Below are 18246 nucleotides of genomic sequence, written 5' to 3'. Positions count from 1 at the left end.
ACCATGGAATCACATATGGGACTTCCGTAAAAGCCAGACCTACTGACCAAGTTTCAGGGACAAATTCAACATTAGAATTTAACATCATTGGATTTAAATGCATGGCTCTGAAGTAAGACTGTATGGTCACTTGAATTTTCCACCAGTCTGTATGGAACTATTGAAGAAAGTGAAACGCCCCTTACCAAGACTGTTAATTCATTAAAATGGACAGGATTCTATATTTGGTACCGGGATAATGTGCACAATCTCCTCACCTGCCAGGAGGATATTATGTAGCCCCATCTGCTTCATTTAGCCATAGCCAAGCTACAATTCACAACAACAAAAAGTTAATCTGGTCACTTTACAGCTCATCGGAAAAAATGGGTATGGGGAAACTCAGTTGGGACACTAGCCAAAGCCAAAACGAACCATCATGGAAAACATGACAAGTCATAGGAATGTCTTCAAAGCTCAACATCAAGAATAAACAAGCATTGGCATAGCCAATAGATCTCGCCTTTGGGACCTTTTAAGTGTTTAGCCATGCAACGGTTGATGTTGTTGCACCAAGGATATTGTGCTGCATAACTAAATACTTATAAGGTCACAAAAGTGTGACCTATTGGCTATGATAATGCTTGTTTTAGAGTGAGTAGCAGGCCTGTGAGTGTTGCTTCTGTGTGTAGGTGTAATACTCTGGGTAACTGTGTCCCCATGTGCCCTTTGGGTGCTTGTGTACTGGCAGCTGCTTGGTTAAGTTGTGTCCTAGTGTGTTTTTATGAGAACGTATTTGTGTTGTATGTATTGTAGGCCTGTGTGTGTAGCATCTGTGGGTGGGTGCCACGTCACTGCCTTCCAGTGTGTTTATTTGTGTAGTGTAACGTGCTCGGTGAATCTGTCTTTCCTGTACATTGTGTGGTGCGTCTATGCAAGTCGGTGTGAGAGTGTGTTGCTGTTAGATGCTCTCTCTCTCAGTTTGTGGGTGTGTGGTTGTGTCAGAGGCCACAACAGTGGGCAGATGGCTGCTCTTAGTAGAGGGCTCGTTGGCATGGCCCCTCCTGACTCGGTGTCGGGGGTGCAAGTGCACTGCGTAGCACACACACACACACATTACAAACACCTACCCAAAGCCCTCCAGTTATAATTAATTTGTATTTGTGGCGGAGTCAAACTGATGTTATGAGGTTTCCGACGTATGAGAGGCACAGCTTCCTGGCATTGGCGCTTGTTGTCGGAGGGGCACGGGCAACGTGCAGCAGGTACAATGAGTAACACAGAGCAGCAAAACAACACAGCACAACGTGCGCACACAACTAATGCACCGCAACACACATCGCCAGCCTGATTCAGGGGCAGTATCGGGGTGGGGGGGCTAAATCTTCCCTTCCCCCAATACACAGAGTGGACATGCAGGGGCTCTTAGAAGGGGCGAAAAAACAACTAAGCCTCATTAACATGCGAATGGTGGTGGTGGTGGGGGGGGGGGCAGAGGCACTCCAAAAATGCCCCACTACGTTTACATGAGGTGGATACTCCCCCCATCAAATCAGGCTCCTAAACTACGGAGGCGGTGACAAAGGCTTGCAGTTTTAGAGAGGTGTTGCGCGAAAGTAATTAAATAACTAAACATGCGCATTAGTGGCAGACTGCGCAGAAAATGAAAGCACACTGCTATAGTGCTGTCAAACACTACGTTTTGCCCCGCATGGCAAATTAAATAAATAAGTGCGTCCAATGCGGACCGCGCAGTTAACCAGCTGCAGCACATATGAAAAATAACCAGTTGATAGAGTAGCAGTGACTCAAAGGCACCTGCTTCTGTAAGTAACTAAAACAAGGTATTTTGTTTTTAACTTATGTGGGAGTGGGCAGGCTCCCCATAATGCCTCGCCCGTGCATGCACTTGTTTGTGCATTGACTAGTTTATTAGGCAGCATTTGCTGGGAGAACTGATACAGACAATTAATCCGTGACACTGCGGTGCCCTCCCCTAGCTCCCAACACATATTGCCAAGTCTGCACCAGGGCTCGAGCTGGCAGCAACATGCATGTGCAGCTAGCTAAAGGGGCTTCAGGGGGCAAGGAAGGGGTGAATGGGCAGGTTCAGGCCGAGCCCCCTCCTCTGTAGGCTCTCAATGACTGAGTGAATTTTACAGCACTTAAGCAGCGCAGAGAACGGCCCTCTGAATGGGCTGACAGAATAGGAGGGGGTGGCGGGTCCGGGGGGAGGCAGAGAGCACCCTTTATAGAAAAGCGATCGTTTGAACACATCAAAGACTGGTGTCGCTCCGTGTCGGCCTCAAAAGGAAAGCAAGACACACAATTGAAGGACGGAATGCAGAACAAATCAAAACATTTACCCCCAGTCAAGAGATCTGGGTTAAATCCATCATTCTTTTGCTCACCATGCCACCCCAGTTTAGACCTGGCTATATGCAAATCAGTCTTGACCCTGTGCCTCATGGGAACAGTCCAGCCCGAACTGCCAAGCCAGGTCCTTCCTGGACCGGAAACAAGCATCCTAGGACCGGTTTCGGGGTTTCACCCCTCTTCAGCCAGGATAGCTTGATTCCAGTGGCACAGTGAGCCCAGAATCCACGTCTGGGCATACCTGGCGCACTTAAGGCGAGAAAGCAAAAGACACATAATTGATGGACGGAATGCAGAACAAATCAAAACATACACCCCCAGTCAAGAGATCTGGGTTAAATCCATCATTCCTTTGCTCACCATGCCACCCCAGTTTAGATCTGGCCATATGCAAATCAGTCTTGACCCTGTGCCTCATGGGAACAGTCCAGCCCGAACTGCCAAGCCAGGTCCTCCCTGGACCGAAAACAAGCAAGGAAAGGGCATGAGAAAAAGTCCTGCCCGAGCCGACAAATGCGACCCTCGCCTGGACTTAACTAGACGCCCAGAAGCGAGAGAGGTCACAGAGAGAGTTACAAATGAACTCATATCTGGATTAAAACATTAAATTGTGGGTATGTGTTCCCTAAAAATCGGAACAGTCGTCAGAGGCGTAATAGAAACAACATCTTGCGCATTGCAGACGCTTGTTTACATCGCGCTAGCCCCCAACACATATGTCGGGATAGAGTACACAGAGAGAGGGGTGATAACAGAGGCAGTGAAAACAGAAAGGGAGCTAGATAGATAGGAAAGGAAGCAAGAAAAACTTAATGGATCAAGCAGGAGAACGTATGAGCGAGAAAGAGTTGACAAAAAAAATAAACTGAAGAAGACTGAGCAAGCTACAGAGATGGAGGCCAAGTGAGAGGGAGGGAGAGAGCGTGCACAGACCGTGAAAACAGACAGCTCGCGGTAAAGCGCGAGCCCGCTGCTGCCAGAAGTCACTGAAGCTGGTCTTTCTGTAAGACGAATAACAAGCCCGGGAGTGGTGCGTGCGTGAGCAATCTTCACTTTTCAAGCACTGCACACGTAAGTGTGGCGTGCCCCTGCAAGGTGGATGCCGCCACAAGCACGAGGGCAGTGCTTGAAAAAGTGAAGAACGACTGCTAAAGGTCCTCCTATGCAGCTCATGGGCGCTGCGTAGGCGAGACATAAAAAATAATAAAAAAGGGGGGTTACATTCTCGTTATACCAGTTCTTCATTGGAAGAATTTGAAATAAATTAATAACTATTGCGACTCCGTTTGACTAAGTGATAGTAAAACAAGTAGGTCTTGGGAAAATTAGGTGAGGAGATTTTATTCACATTTGTTATGCTCTATATTTAGGTACTTGGGCAAAAATAAAGACGAAGATGTACTTTCAAAATAAATTTCTTGGCATCAGAATAACATTGGGGGTGCATTTTTTCTCTTTTTAAAGAATGTTCTTTCAGTCCTGTGTTGTTGGATATTATGTCCATAAAGTGGCGAAGTTAAGCCATGACTACTGGCTGTACCACTCCAAACTTGGTAGGGCAGTATTAGTCTGAACTGTTGAAGCTTCTGATTTTCAAATTCTTTGCAAAGTGAGGATAGATTCCCAGGAGATCTGCTTGGTCGTGAATACAGTATCTGGCATTGGTTGCAAGGCAAGGTTTCCTCTTCCTTTACCTCGCTATTGCAGTCTTTTAATAATTAGAAAGAATGTAGCATGTGTTTTATTACAGATGTACTTACAATGAACAGGCCCTCCTAAATTAGCAAGAGTCTCTTTTTTTAAGTTTCTCCATAATCACAAATGAAATTTTTGGATTCCTATATCAGCAGATTGCACTTAGAAGAGACCAGTTTTGATAAATAATTTAACTTTACGTATCATCTTTCCCTGTAGTAGACGACTGGAATCGGGAAGCTAAATAATCCTAAAAAACTGAAAGTTCCACCAGAAGATTATCTTAACTCAAAATGTGGTACATGATCTCTGATACAGAGGTCCTTATAAAGAGTACAGCTCTAACAGTCCACACCAAATTTGTTGCCGTGTAGGCCTAGGAGGGGATGGGTGTGTGGTGACCTACAAAACCTTGGGTGTTTACTACTGCTTTACAAATACAATTTTAGCAATACTTCCTAAATCAACGATAGCAAATAAATGAAGCTTCCAATGGTGAAGAATATGTGAAGTTACCCTGGAGTGCTGCCTCTAGAGATGCTAACCTTTTTGCCTATGGCCCACTGACTGATGTGACTGCATACAAGAGCCCTGTGCTCTGGGGAGAATTGTTTCTTATAATTACAGTGGTATGATTTGCAAGTATTGCATACTAAGGGCTCCATAGCAGAGTGCAAAATATCAGACATTTTGGCAATCAGAGGTCTACAAGATATTTTTCGGATGTAGGAATAGTGATCTCACTAAAGGAGTGTGACAAGTATTTTGTCATCCAAAATAAAGAAAGATACATTAATGCTTATGAATATTAATTAAGATAATATTATTAAGAGAATGGAACAAACAGGTGAGATGGGACACAGATCACCTACAGTCAGCAAAAGAATACATTGTAAGGGATTTACAAATCACACAGTCCACAGCCTCCTCATACATGCATTCACAGAGATACTTCAAATCCTGCTATATCTGCGTTTATATTTTTTTTAAATCTGACCGGAATAAGAACCATTTAAGAAGCGAGGACTGCTTCTATCACCTCACAGAATCTGAAGGAGTAGGTAATTTATTTCTGCTAGCAATCAAAATATCACTGACATGGTTTTCAGATTAAAACACCAAAAATAAAGCCTCACCAGCTTGTGCTTTATACTGTTTGTGGTGTTGCCCATACTGTGATTACATTTACCGTACAAATGAGATCCTCTTCCTAAGGATTAATTTAGGCCAACTCCCTTAACATAAATTCTTTAAATCCTATGTGTGAGTGAAGATCATCATGAATTCAATAGATAATAAAGGACACTGCACCAAGTAGTAAATCTTCACCATACTGAATATTTTGAGTGCCTACGTTTGAGCTCTAGATTAGTCTCAAATCCATGCACATATTGAGCCTGAAGACACTTCAGAGAATGGAAGAGTTCAGTGACCTCTTTGATACTGATACTGTTGGCAAAAGTTAAGATTATCAGTGCAGCCCTAAAGTGTGGTCCATGAAAGCCACAAATAAGATAAAGGTCTCTAGCCTGCCTCGAAGACTCTTGTTAAAGGAGATGAAGGACCAGTCTTTCTATTCAGGAAGCCATTCTGGTCCCTTTGAAACAAAGGCAGATCATAAATTCACCATCTGGTGTTCCTTAAGAGGCCATTGTAGTAGACAAAGGATGAAAGACTGACAATGAGCCCTATGTAAAATCGAGTAGTCAAGTTGCATGGCAAAATCACCTTCTTTCACAAAATGTTTGTGCATGGGAGATGACAACAAAAAGACTGGTGACTTAGGTAAGTGGGAAACCAGTAAAACCGAGCGCTGCATTAAAATCCTACATGGTTTATGTTCCATTGCTGTAAGAAGAAAAAAACACTCACAAATTCTTGTGAATTTTGGAAATGGGACATCATAGTTTATATAGGAAGCATATCTACATTCTAGTACCAACACATTCTACACCAAATATTTAAAATACTAGAGTGCACCAATGGTGGAAAAAGGAGACGGTGGTCTTGCTTTGTTGTCTGGTAGACAACTAACAATTGGTCCCCCAGGTAAAGTTTGGTCTATTACATTCTTACATTTACTCTTGTAGTGCAGGCTATGGAAGTGCTCTGAAGGGGAAAGCAAGATGGAAACTTCCATGAATTTAAGCATCTCCAGTTTACCAATATTACAGAGGAAAGAATGGTGATTTCTTTTATGTAAGATTTTGCGTATTATCAACCAAGGTATTGGGGAGTAGCCAAATCACTTCTCTGGGGATTTGGTTAAGTCTTGGTTCAACAACAGTAGCAACAAACTAATAAGTAGGTACAGAAACCATATCCTGGTATCTCAGAAAGCAGAAGGCAAATGTTCATGGCTTTCTGGGCAATTTAAGGTCTTTAAAAAGTGAACTGGCCACTGGAGGGGTACATTCTAATGTAGACCTAAAGGGTAACCATGAGCGTCAAAGGAATGTCCAGGAACATCATTAGGACATCCAAAAACTGGGATTACTGCACTTTTACCAATTCACATTTTCATTGGTTACTAAACAGGGGAAAAAGTAAGTCTTAAATATAAAACAAAATAAAAATGGCAGTCTTGCAACTCAGTATTTGAGCTTGGAAAACCTGAAATGTCAAGACTGCGTAGTGCAAAGCACCTTAACTGTTAACATTTTGTACTAAGTTCATAACAGTTAGGAAGAAATAGTGAATGACATGGGTGCACACCAGGCAATTCAAGGATACCAAAATTATATATGAAACAGTAAAAGAAGCAGCCTCTTGTCCGCCCACAATCTGACCGGAGAATAATAAATATAGCAACAACCAAGAGCCAGAAACAAGGGAAACAAGATGATAGGATTAAAATGTCGGGAAGCAAAATCTCGAACTAATAATTAAATATGAGACCGGTGGAATCAGGGGAATTTACTGAGGAAAGTGTACAAAAAAAAAAAAAAACACCAGCCTCCATAGTCAGAAACCCCCTTTTTAGTATCAACGTGGTCCAGATAAATGGACATAAAAGCATTGTCAACAACCCCACTTACAGAAACATACAGACATTTACAAACCAATAACCCTGCTAGACTTGCTTTCGTGAAGTTCAGAAAAAAACTATCATATTTTATCAAATATGACACAAAATCTGGTCTATTGGTCGTGTAAATGCTTATACTTTTTTCGAGTTCTTTTGAAAAAGTTCCTAGTCTCATTTTCACCATGCTGGACCTGAAAGTTAGTGTAAAAACTCTTAGCATCAAGTTTCACCTGGGGCTGATACACTGCAGGAAGTAGTTTGTCGCAGAAGGATTGTCAACTGCTGTCTGTCCATCCGATGAGCCTTCACTTACATCTCCTAGCTGAAAACAACACAGATTTTACAACATTACGCACAAGTAGAAAACTGATCTCCAGCCAACAAAGACGATCCTGACCTTAGTGATGGCACTGCTGCAAAAAAAATTCAGCCTCCAAGCTCATTTTTGCTCTTATGTGTACAATTACCTTGCATGACCACAGTGTCAAATGGTAAATAGGGATCATCGATGCAATCTGCAATTTTTAAACTGAACTGCAGTATAGGGTAGAAATAGTTTATTGGCATTCCTTGTAAGTGGATTCTGTCATGGCAAGACCATAGCAGGTCAGTTTCGCCTAGCCAAATAGTTCTTGTTTTCATTAGGTATTACTATTGGGGGGGAAAAATAGAGGTACTTATTTTAAGTACTTCACTTCATGAGCATCAAAACTTTGCTTTTGAATGTTATCTTTGCATACTGATGACAAATATCAATTTAATCGTAAAATGTTACCTTCACTAACAACATTCCAAATCTGAGAGAAAAAAAATGACTCATACTGGTAATACAATAGAACATAAAATCACATGCTGTGAAACTTTAACACCCTAGTGCGCTTATTCCTCCAGGGTCCCAAATCAAAGCACAAGCTTATGAAGGCAGCAGAGGAAAAAGCTTGGCTGTAGAGTGCAGTGCAATCATAGATTCTGTAATCCATGGGCTGTGGCTCGAGGTAAAAGAGGTGCTGGATTTTTGGCTCTAAATGCGCAGAGGCGGGTTGACGTGACAGACAGTATGGCAAGGGTGGTATTGTGGGAGGGATATTGGGTTGCATGCTAATAATAAATATCATCTGTTAGGTGAGGGAATTCGGCAGATGAGGATCAGAAGCATGATACGATAAAGCAACATTTATCAGAAACTTGCTTAGAAAGATAATCTGACCATATTTAAGTGCTATTTCAGGTACTTTATACCCCTTCATTAGAAAACCTTGCCTGGATTACAGTGCACTGGAAAGTTACTCTCCCTTTACTGTAGCACCAGACTTCTACTTGTATATCACTGGTCTGCAAATGTATCGTTTTCTATCCATCCCGAAAAATGGGGGTAGTGATTCACATGCAGTCTCCACAAGTGCTAAATGAGTTCCAATAGGATATCCAGCCACTGTAGGGATAATTAGCTTCACCTTAGATGCCAATGAGGCAGAAGATGGCAATGTTTTGGAGCACTGAAAGCCCAGTCTATGTCACACTAGGCTGGGCAACAGCGAATGCAAGGTCTTCAGCAACTTTTGAAAGCTTCTTCTGCTAACCCAGAAAAGCACGATTACTTAGAAGACAGAGTTTCAATTGAAATAAGTGTGACCCCTTCTCTCTCTTTTCCTTCCGTCAACTGCAGCTGTAGCTACAGAAATAAGCATTTAGTAAGAAGAGCAAGAGCGTAAAGTGACTAGTATTTTGCTGAAAGATCCTCCATGCTTAAGACCCATTCCCTATATCTTGCACACATCCTTTCCCTTGTGCTACCTGCGCCATATTCCATCTCTCTTGTCCTGAACTCTAGGTCTATTCTTCAAGTTTATGACAGTCTAGCATGAAGCACTGCATAAAATCAATATGGCATTGTTATCTTTCAAAATCCATGCAAATTGGGAGTATTTGTGAGCTGCGAAAACAATCTGTATGCAATGCACCAAAAAGAACAGCATCTTTATTGCATCAAACCTTCCCTGTATATAAAAACTTTGGATGGCAATACAGATGCTTCTGAAGAATTAAAGGCAGGAAAAAGTGTACTCTTTATGAACTGCAATCTCCGATTCAACGACAATTCCTTCCAAAATAGGCTTAAAGGTTCAGATAGATTTCATAGAACTGATGGGCAATCTCCAAACCCACACGCGTTCATTATGTGATCTAATTTTCCACTGATGTTATTCCTAGGAATTAAGAAAGTTTCAAACAAACTTCCATAGGCTCAGTAACTGTTCATTTTACTCAGAGCTAATGGATATTTCTTTGAGTCAATATCCCTTTCTTTTAACCAAAAAATCTAATCTGATCAAGAATAAATCATGCACCCAGTAACCACACTCACTCTTCAAAGATATTGAAAACAAAAACTGATCATAAAAATCAGTGCAAACAGAACTCTCTCCCCAATTAATTTTGGATAAGAGGAACGTCAACTGCATTTGTGCAGAAGAATCTTTTTCAGCATGGGAGAACTCTTTGGATTAAGTAAGCAATCTAATACCACCACTTATAAGTAGGATTAACAAATGTATTTTAAAACCTCGATCAGGGTCCCGATTCACACCATCACATTTTCAGGGAAAGAGGAGAAGGGAAAGTATAAAACCGGGTCACACAACTTTGCTCCAGCCAACACTATTCGGGAAAAGTAGACAAATAAGTGGTGACAAATAACTGATACGCACAAATAGTTAAAAAAATAAAATAAAATAGTATTAAAAACATGGAATCATATAACCATCAACAGATTAAGATATTTCTTAAGTCTTGCACGTGGAACAACAGCTATAGAATAAGGGTATGCAAAGGGAAGGATAGAACCCAAAACATTGGAAATACCTTGAAAACCCACACAATGTAGAATTTTTCACTTCAAAATGGCTATCCTATACACACATTAATATTTACTTTCCTCAAGGAAGTGCTGTGCCCTAAGACTTCAAGTTTGCATCCAACCACTATACAATTTCTTGTTGCTCTCCATTCCAACATACCATTTATTTAACTTTCTCAGATCATGTAGCCGGATTAGACACAATCCGGTGTCTGTTTCTGTGTCATTTCCAAGGATTGTGACTTCCTACCTGGTGAATATTAAATGATGATACAATTTGTTCTCCTATCCTTTTATGTGTGTTTGTCAGAATATCCTCTTTAAATCTAATGGCGCTGTAATTTGGCTAAAGGTTGAGGCAAAACACTTGTGCCTCAGCATTCAAGGATTTTAAGAGTTATGGAATTTCTAATATAATATTTGACATCACTTCAGAAGTTGCTGGTCGGATAGTGTCTGGGGTGAACTAACCTCAGATGGTCTGTTGTGAAGTAATATGCCTGCCTACTGTGTTAAAATCTGGACAGTATATTTGTTGCCACCTTGGCCAGTTCTTTTGTTAAGATGAAGGCAAGAGGACTACGTTTAGAAATGTTTTCCTTATGAATGCCTCAAAGGATTTTGCAACCCCTTGAAGTTTCTTCCTCAAGGTGCATAACACCATTTGTTTGCATTTAGATTCCTTCAACCCTTTATTGCTATAAGGATAACTGAACAGTAAATGTTGCCCCTGACATAGACACCGACATATATTCTTAAGACTTCCAATTCATGCTGTTCCTCGTTTTTGTATTACAGTAATGAGATGACGAGCATGGGGTCAATGAGCACAATGATATGTCCAGCTTGATGACTATTAAAGTCTCTCAGCTCTCTATACCTAGTTTCTCTCAGCAAAATTGTATTGATGATTTTACATACTGGTAGATGGTTCTGCTACTGGGGATTTTGCTGATTCTTGGCTTACAAACAGAAGTACTTAAGTGGATGGCTCTGTAAGAAATCCCTAAAAAAATCTTTTTATAACCATGTGCTTGGCAAGGTTTCGCACCAAGGTCTGGCCCTACTTTTACTTCCAATCAGGATGATCCTTGTTTTCCACAGAATTTAGCAGGGGTTCAGATCCTGGCACTTAACAGCCCATTGTGAATGAGGCAGACTGTTAGCCCCTTCTAATCTATCATCACAACACATCAGTAACGTGGTGGAGTAGAACTACATCAATAAAGCTGAAAGGCGTATGAAGTGCACACAGTCTGTGCTAAAGCACTCTCCCTATCCATGTTCCAGAAGAAGGAGCAACAAGATCGCCAATAACCAATTGGGCAGTAATGAACAAGACTGGTTTATCACACCACCAGCATTTAAAAGTCAAACACGTTCTGTGAGACCCAATGTCAGCAGCAGTATTGGCTTGAACTCCTCAGCATGATTTCAAGTCTGAGCTCTTTTCAAGCCGGCACGCAGTCACTATGTGACTTGTCTATCAGTCCATCTCCGTTTTTAACTCTAAACTGTTACAGTACTCACAGGGAAGATGGAATGAGCTCCGTAATTAGAGATACGACTTTTAAAATACTTTCTAAAAATAACATGTTTAAACACCTAGAAAGTGGAACAAGTGTTTCAAGATGATAGTTTTGGTAGGCAGCATCTGTCAACAGTACCTTTATAGTTGGATTAAAAAATCATGTCATTAATTTTATTTAATCTTCTTTCTCCGATACGGTTTGTTAAGTGAAAGAATGTAAGACTTCTACATTTGACTGTAATGTTATTTTGAGCTATTCACGAGCTTCAAATATCCACAGCTGGTGTATTCAGGGTCAGACAGAACATTTTAGTGATGGAGGTGTGGTGTGGGAGTGCATTTAAAATCTTGGAGGAGAGAATTCAAAACGTAAAAAAATAAAAACATAAGTAAATGAGAGTATTATTGCAGCTCTGAATAAAAGAAAGTACAGTCAAATGAGTAACTCTGGTGAACAATTTCATAAGAAATACATTAGCTTGAGTGGTTTATGGCAATACAACAGCGCCTGGTGTTTAAAACTCAAATCTATCTGCACAACTTTTGTAATTAAGAACACAAAACCAAGAAATAAAAGTCAGCATGGAACAGCTGACTGAATTTATAAAATGCAAATGTTGGACCCAAAATAATTTTACCTGTATGAACACTTGCAAAAATGGTTACTTTCAACAGTATGTCTGAAACTTTAATATGTACTGACAGATCAACTTTAGTACAATCCTTTAAAAAAAAAATGCCACTTGTTTATCAAAGAATCACAAATGTGCTTTTCTGCCTTATTTGGAGCCATATTCTTATTTGGCAACATACTGAAAAGGTAAGTATTTGGTATTTCCATTCTCAAAATAAAAACCACCCCAATGTTGTATTCCAGTCAGAATGAAAAAACAGGATACCCTGGTGAAAACCAATGACCATATTGTCTCTAACACATCAAACATTAGCCACCGATTTAGCAAAGTTATTACTTAAATGAAAAAATGCCTTAATTTGGCTAGGAAGAGTATATTATTCACCTTTCTGTGATTACTGCAAAATTGGGGCTTAGGGCATAAGCTAAGAAATCTAATTTCAATTAAATATAAAGAAGCACAAGTCATATTGTGGATTTGCATAGTGCATACAAGGAAAACGTTGCATGATAAAAGAACAGTGTGTTAGGGGATAATCCCCCCCCCCCCCATTTCAGATAAAAATATTGCCCCAGTAGGTGAAAAAAGCCCACGTACCATACAACTGACCTCCACAAAAAGGTGAAATGAACAGGTTTTTAGCACACACAAACATGGTTGAACACTTCCAATGTTTATTTTCCAAGTGTTTTCATTGATGTTGAACACAGATGTTTTTGCAACATTGTCTTTGAAATGTTTACCACACAGACATTTCCACAAAGACCTACCGATTCCTTCACCATTAGGGAAGGAGGTTGCGTCTAGTACCAGCTCACTAATGGAACATTTTATATTTCTACTTTTTAGGGCTCAATGGCTTTTAGTTGAAAGATCTTTTCTGGACCATATTGAAAACTTACACTGCCTACCACTAGTTACATTTTTTGTCACATTTCCTTGATTATTTGTCGTCTTGTGTTTTTTTTGCCCCTCCCCTGGAATCAATACTCGCTGAATAACTTGTACCCTTCCATTGCTGACATTTAGGGAACTACTTTCTTTTTCTTCAACCCTCCATGGGAGTGCATGAGCCTTCTGCTTCCTCCCTAGAGTACATTTTCCATCCTCAAACCATCAACCCCTACACACTGTATTGCTCCCCAAACATTACAGCTGTCACTAAAAACACAGCAACAGGTATATTTTAAACAAAAGTGAAGTCTTTAAGGTCTATTTCGTTTTATTCCTGCATTCCACATATTGCATGAAGACCTTCGCGCAAAGGCATTTATGGCTCTGGTCTAGGGGCTCGCTGATGTACTTAGGTGGCATTTGAGGAAGAAGGTGTACTTATTATGACTGAAAAGAAGATGCATCTTATCCTAGAGTCCCATAAATCTGATCCCTGGCCTACAACAGAGGAAAAGCTGCGATACCATAGAAAGTAAGAAAACAAGTTACTTACCTGTAACTGTAGTTCTCCAGTTTTGGAGCTTTCATAGATTCACATGCCTGAATCATTCCCCGTCGTCGATGGGGAATGATTCAGGCATGTGAATCTATGAAAGCTTCAATACTGGAGTAAATTCGGCTTTGACAAGTGTTTTCCTTTTAAATGTTAGCACTTCATGGTTTTTAAAAATCTATTCAGAACTCCCAGACTGAAACATGTATTTGAAAAATGTATCCCGCCATTTAAAAAGACTCAAAATATGAAATTCAATGTAGTTCTGTGATGCCTTATTATATGGGTTTGCTTTGCCTTCAGTATTTTGAAATGTGCTTTTATTTTACTTTATTTTTTATCAGTGCTTGAACAACAAGCATTCTCATAGCATATCGCTTAGCACTTGCATTATCAAGGCGAGACTGGTTGGCTTTGCAGGACAGCTACAGACTATCCAAAGAGTGCTGTAGATAACAATCCAGACTCAGAAAGTTTATGCAAGCCAATTTCGATTTAGTCCCAATGGTGTGGGAGTTAATCATAAGCATTTAGCTATAAAGCTTGGAGTTAGCCATTAGTACTGGGCAGGTGGGAGATAATCAGCATTTGGCTACAAATCTGACAGTTCCCTAGTTACAAGTTAAAGTGTAGCAATATTTTGATGGGTGGGAAGCTGTATTCATGTTATACAAAATAAATATGAAAGAATACCTTGTAAAACCTGCAAATGACTATAGCTAATAACTACAACATAGTGCTGGGGAAAGTATGAACATCTAACAAACAATCAGTCTTGCTTATCTCTATAACAGCAATGATTTTCATAAGGTAGTCATGGTTGCCTTGTAAATTAAGGAATGATGCCTTCTGCAACCTTCTTTTTTCAATCGAGTCATCTCGGATTCATGAAAAATTACACAGAAGTAGAATTAAGTGAATAACTTGCCTATGAATGATCGGAACAAGGGACAGCCTTACTGCACAATAAGCAGTTCTATTTCCCTAATCAACTGGCACCACTTCAATTGAAAAAACAGAATGCAAATTAATTAGTCAAAAGCGTACCATATCTTTTATGTAAGCACATCCACTGGATGCTGGCAAAGTAGCATATTGGAAGAAAGGACCTATTTCAATGAAAGTGATTTTATTGTCATCTGCGTGACTTAATATTGACTCACATTACTGCTATGGTCTGAACAAGGCAGATGTCATACAATTATTAAAAGGTCACTCACTATTGACTACAGCATGAGTGTCCTAAATCAACAAAAGTTAGAAATGCATTAGATAAACACAAAGGTATGAGAGGCAACACAAGAACGAATTAACTAATACAATGTAGTACTGAACAGATTGTGTAATCCACACAGGACTTGTAAGGTTTCAAATTTTCTTTATTCCATAGTTTGATGCTGTCACATTCACAGCCAACGCGTTTCGCCCAAACATGGGCTTCTTCAAGGCAAGATATCAGACTGAATGGCGCATAAAAAATAGGTCACAACAACGCAGAATGTCCTTGACGGATAGGGTCTTGTTAAAAGCTAGCGTGTCATCTATATACGAAAGTTACAGTAGTAATCAATGAGAACTTCCTGTTTTAAGAAATCCTTGCCGAAGTTATCGAATCGTAACGAGAGGCCAGTATACAATCGTAAGAAATGATGAATGTTCCAAAGACAATTGTTTCCTGATCAGTTCAATCTGTATAGTTTTGACAAAAGCGTACGTCCAATTCTAGTAGTGAAGTGGTCTGCACAGGTACGAGCACGTACCTTCCAAGTGTGTCCATCTGAATTCAACAGTTGGTCACTTCTCATGAGTTATTTAGTGTAATGCAAGTAGAATTTTAGATATCTTTTGATACCTAGCGTATGAATAGACCTCCCAGATGGTGATTTTGGATTCTGGAAGAAAGTCTGAAATATTATAGGTTAATTGAGGCAAAATCCGAAGGAACCTTGGGAATAAATTTTTGAATCAGTTCTGCTAAATTGCAAAGGTGCGAAAAGGATCTTGAGTTGAGAAACCCTTTAACTCCTCTACCCTCCTGTTCGGAGTGAGCGCTAGTAACAAGTTGACCTTCCGTGTGAGAAATTAGGTGTGCTCTGTGAATGGGTTTGAATGAATCCCTCATACGTAGAGACCGAACTATGTGCAGGTGCCAGTGGGTAGTTATTTGCCAGATTATGCTAGTACAGTATGGAGGTTTAATTTCTGGAGCCGTAGGCAGAAACGTTTCCATGTCTTTATCGTGGCTTCTGGCTTGACTTGGAGAGAATACACTTGCAGTCCTAGGGAACATTGAGAGCTTCGAATTCACGGAATTTAGGAGCCTTGTGCATAAGATGAAAGAGTCGGGTCAGGATGAAGGAGCTTGCCTTAGTTCATCATCAAAAGTTTACGGGCTGTTGGCAGGTGAATGTGGTTGTATACAGATGACAGGAGAAGCTCTGTGACCCAATGCTGTGTGGGCCACCTAGGAGCTAGAAGGTTGAGACGACACTGCTCCGCTTTCTTCATGGTGAAAACCTTTGGCATTAAAAGTATCATAGGAAAAGGTAAGCATAGATCCCGGACCATCTGTTGAAAGACATTCCCCTACGATCCTGGCTGTGGATGCCAACTTGCGTATAATTGTCATTTGCAGGTTTCGTTTGTTGCAAAGAGATCTAGAGCCGGTTTGCCCCAGAATGTGAAGATTACATTTAGCGCCGACTGATCAAACATCCATTCTGGAGGCTCTTTCATTGCATGCTGGTGGTATTCTCAGTGTGAATAAACACCGAAGAATCTGCTACCAGTGACAGGAAAGTTTGGCAATGGAGTTAGATGGCTTTATTGTAAATTCTGTTTATTGAATAAAGAACATACAACACAAGCCAAACAAATTGAAGACTCATGTCCCTGTAAAACGAGCATCAAATAAGCCCTCATTCCATTGTACAAAATGCAATAGCTTAATGAGAACATTCATGTCAGGATCTACCCCATGTAAAATGCAATCAGGCCCTTCATAAACTGTAGCTCAATATAGGAGAACAACATTTCTACGAGCCTCGCTGTTATTTATCATAACAAGCAACCCATTAAAGGGAAAGCGGAGAGAAACAAGCATAAATGCGGGAGGGAAAAAATTAATAAAACAAGGTTCCCCTTAACTCACGCATTGAACATGAGCCCATCTTTGGTGCTGCAGTGGAGAGTTAGATGGCTTTGAGCTCCAGGCAATTGATATGAATGCTCTTTTGGAGCGGAGACCCCTTTCCTAGAATTTGCACGTTCTGTAGGTGACTGCCCCAGCTTTCCAGGGAGGCATGCGTAGTCATTACGAAGTGGGGTATTTAAGGTAAGAACGTGAGGTCCTCTGACAGGTGGGTGGTCTGAGACCACCAGCCTAGAGCTTCCAGTATACCTGTTGAACGATTCTTTTGTTTGATTCTATTGTTTTTGTATCTGTTCCTGTAAAGCTCTCATTTCGAGAGACAGTTCCTAGACCCTTCGCTGCTGGTCTTGTGCTGGGGCCCAGGAACAGTATCTGGAACCTTTGGTGAGCGTAGCTAGCTCTCCAGAAGCAGATGGAGATGAGGTGGGCGCCCTCATTTTGGTGGAGTGGTGGGCAGAATCTGGGTGAGCTCTAACGTCTAACCATATGTGATGAGATCCAGGGCTTATTCGTACAATTGTTTTTCCGCCATAGAGGACAACATTTTGGAAAGGTTTCTCCCACAGAATGGCAAAAGCAACACCAGAACTTTGTCACTGTAGGTAAGCGAAACTAAGGGCTACGGAGAGGGTTGCTAAGTCTGATACCTCTGGTATCCTCCTAGATACAGATAAGCGTCTCTTTGGAGGGTCCCTCTAAGGGGTGCTTCTTTCAAAATTGTAATGTGTCAAAAGATCTCGCGGTATTAGTCAGCCTTGACGGCTTGCAAGGCGTAGTCGACGTGCTTGCTAAAAAGAGTGTTTTATTGTAAGGTAAAAATATTAGATGTATTTGCACCTTAGGTTTTAAATATTGTGGCCTTGAACCAACTTTGGCGTCTAAGGACCACTGACTCTTCCAGTTGAGGGAAACCTATTGAAGCTATATCTATAATGCAATCTAGGTTTTCTGATGAGGATGTTTCGCCCCCATGCAGAATTTTTTGTTTTTTTGCCCTTTCTGTCTTCTGGCAAAAATTCTATGTATGTGCCAATTTCTGACTATATCTGGTGGTTATACTTGCCCTGTATTGCCAGTGAATTGGTAGTCCGTGCAGTAGCACCGGGCATAGATAAGATCGTCTTCTTGCTGGTTAGGCAGGTTTATGAGAGACAGGGTTTTTCATAATTGTAATTCCTACCGGATATATCAACAAATGGAATAGGTCTCACAACTTTTTTATTTAAAATCATAAAGTGAACAAATCAATTGCTTATTTATATCGGAATTTGGAAGCCTTTAGCCGCTCGGTCCCTAAGGGTATCATCAGGTGGGGAATCCACCCGCTCTGGGCCTTCTCTCTATCATCACCAGATGTGAACGGGTCATTCCCAGGAAGCATGGTAATATCAGACACTGGGATCATTCTTTCAGTGGCAAGAGCATCGGAGGATACGGACATATCTTGCACAATGTGACCTTGCAGGTTCGGCAAAGTGTTAGTAGTAATCCAGTAATGTGCCCTGTCGGTCTAGTATTAGAGCTAAATGGACCTGACCCATACTCTG

The 18246-nt window shown here is 40.7% G+C and overlaps 1 protein-coding gene across 6 annotated transcripts in view; it reads right to left on the bottom strand.

Moving 5' to 3' along the window:
• The window catches only part of RANBP3 (RAN binding protein 3), a 324639-nt gene that overhangs the window by 140000 nt on the left and 166393 nt on the right, over positions 1–18246 (bottom strand). For all 6 annotated transcript variants that reach the window (XR_014971945.1, XR_014971946.1, XR_014971944.1 and 3 more), the window contains one exon: positions 7309–7400. Coding sequence is in view for 3 of the 6 variants with exons in the window: in XM_085637083.1 (XP_085493209.1) it covers positions 7309–7400 (92 nt within the window). In the remaining 3 variants the exon portion in view is untranslated. The remainder of the gene's footprint in view (positions 1–7308; positions 7401–18246) is intronic.

Source organism: Triturus cristatus, chromosome 12 (assembly GCF_964204655.1).
Source record: "Triturus cristatus chromosome 12, aTriCri1.1, whole genome shotgun sequence".
Lineage (NCBI taxonomy): Eukaryota > Metazoa > Chordata > Amphibia > Caudata > Salamandridae > Triturus > Triturus cristatus.
Note: the sequence above shows the minus strand (reverse complement) of the source record. Positions and strands in the feature narration are given on the sequence as shown.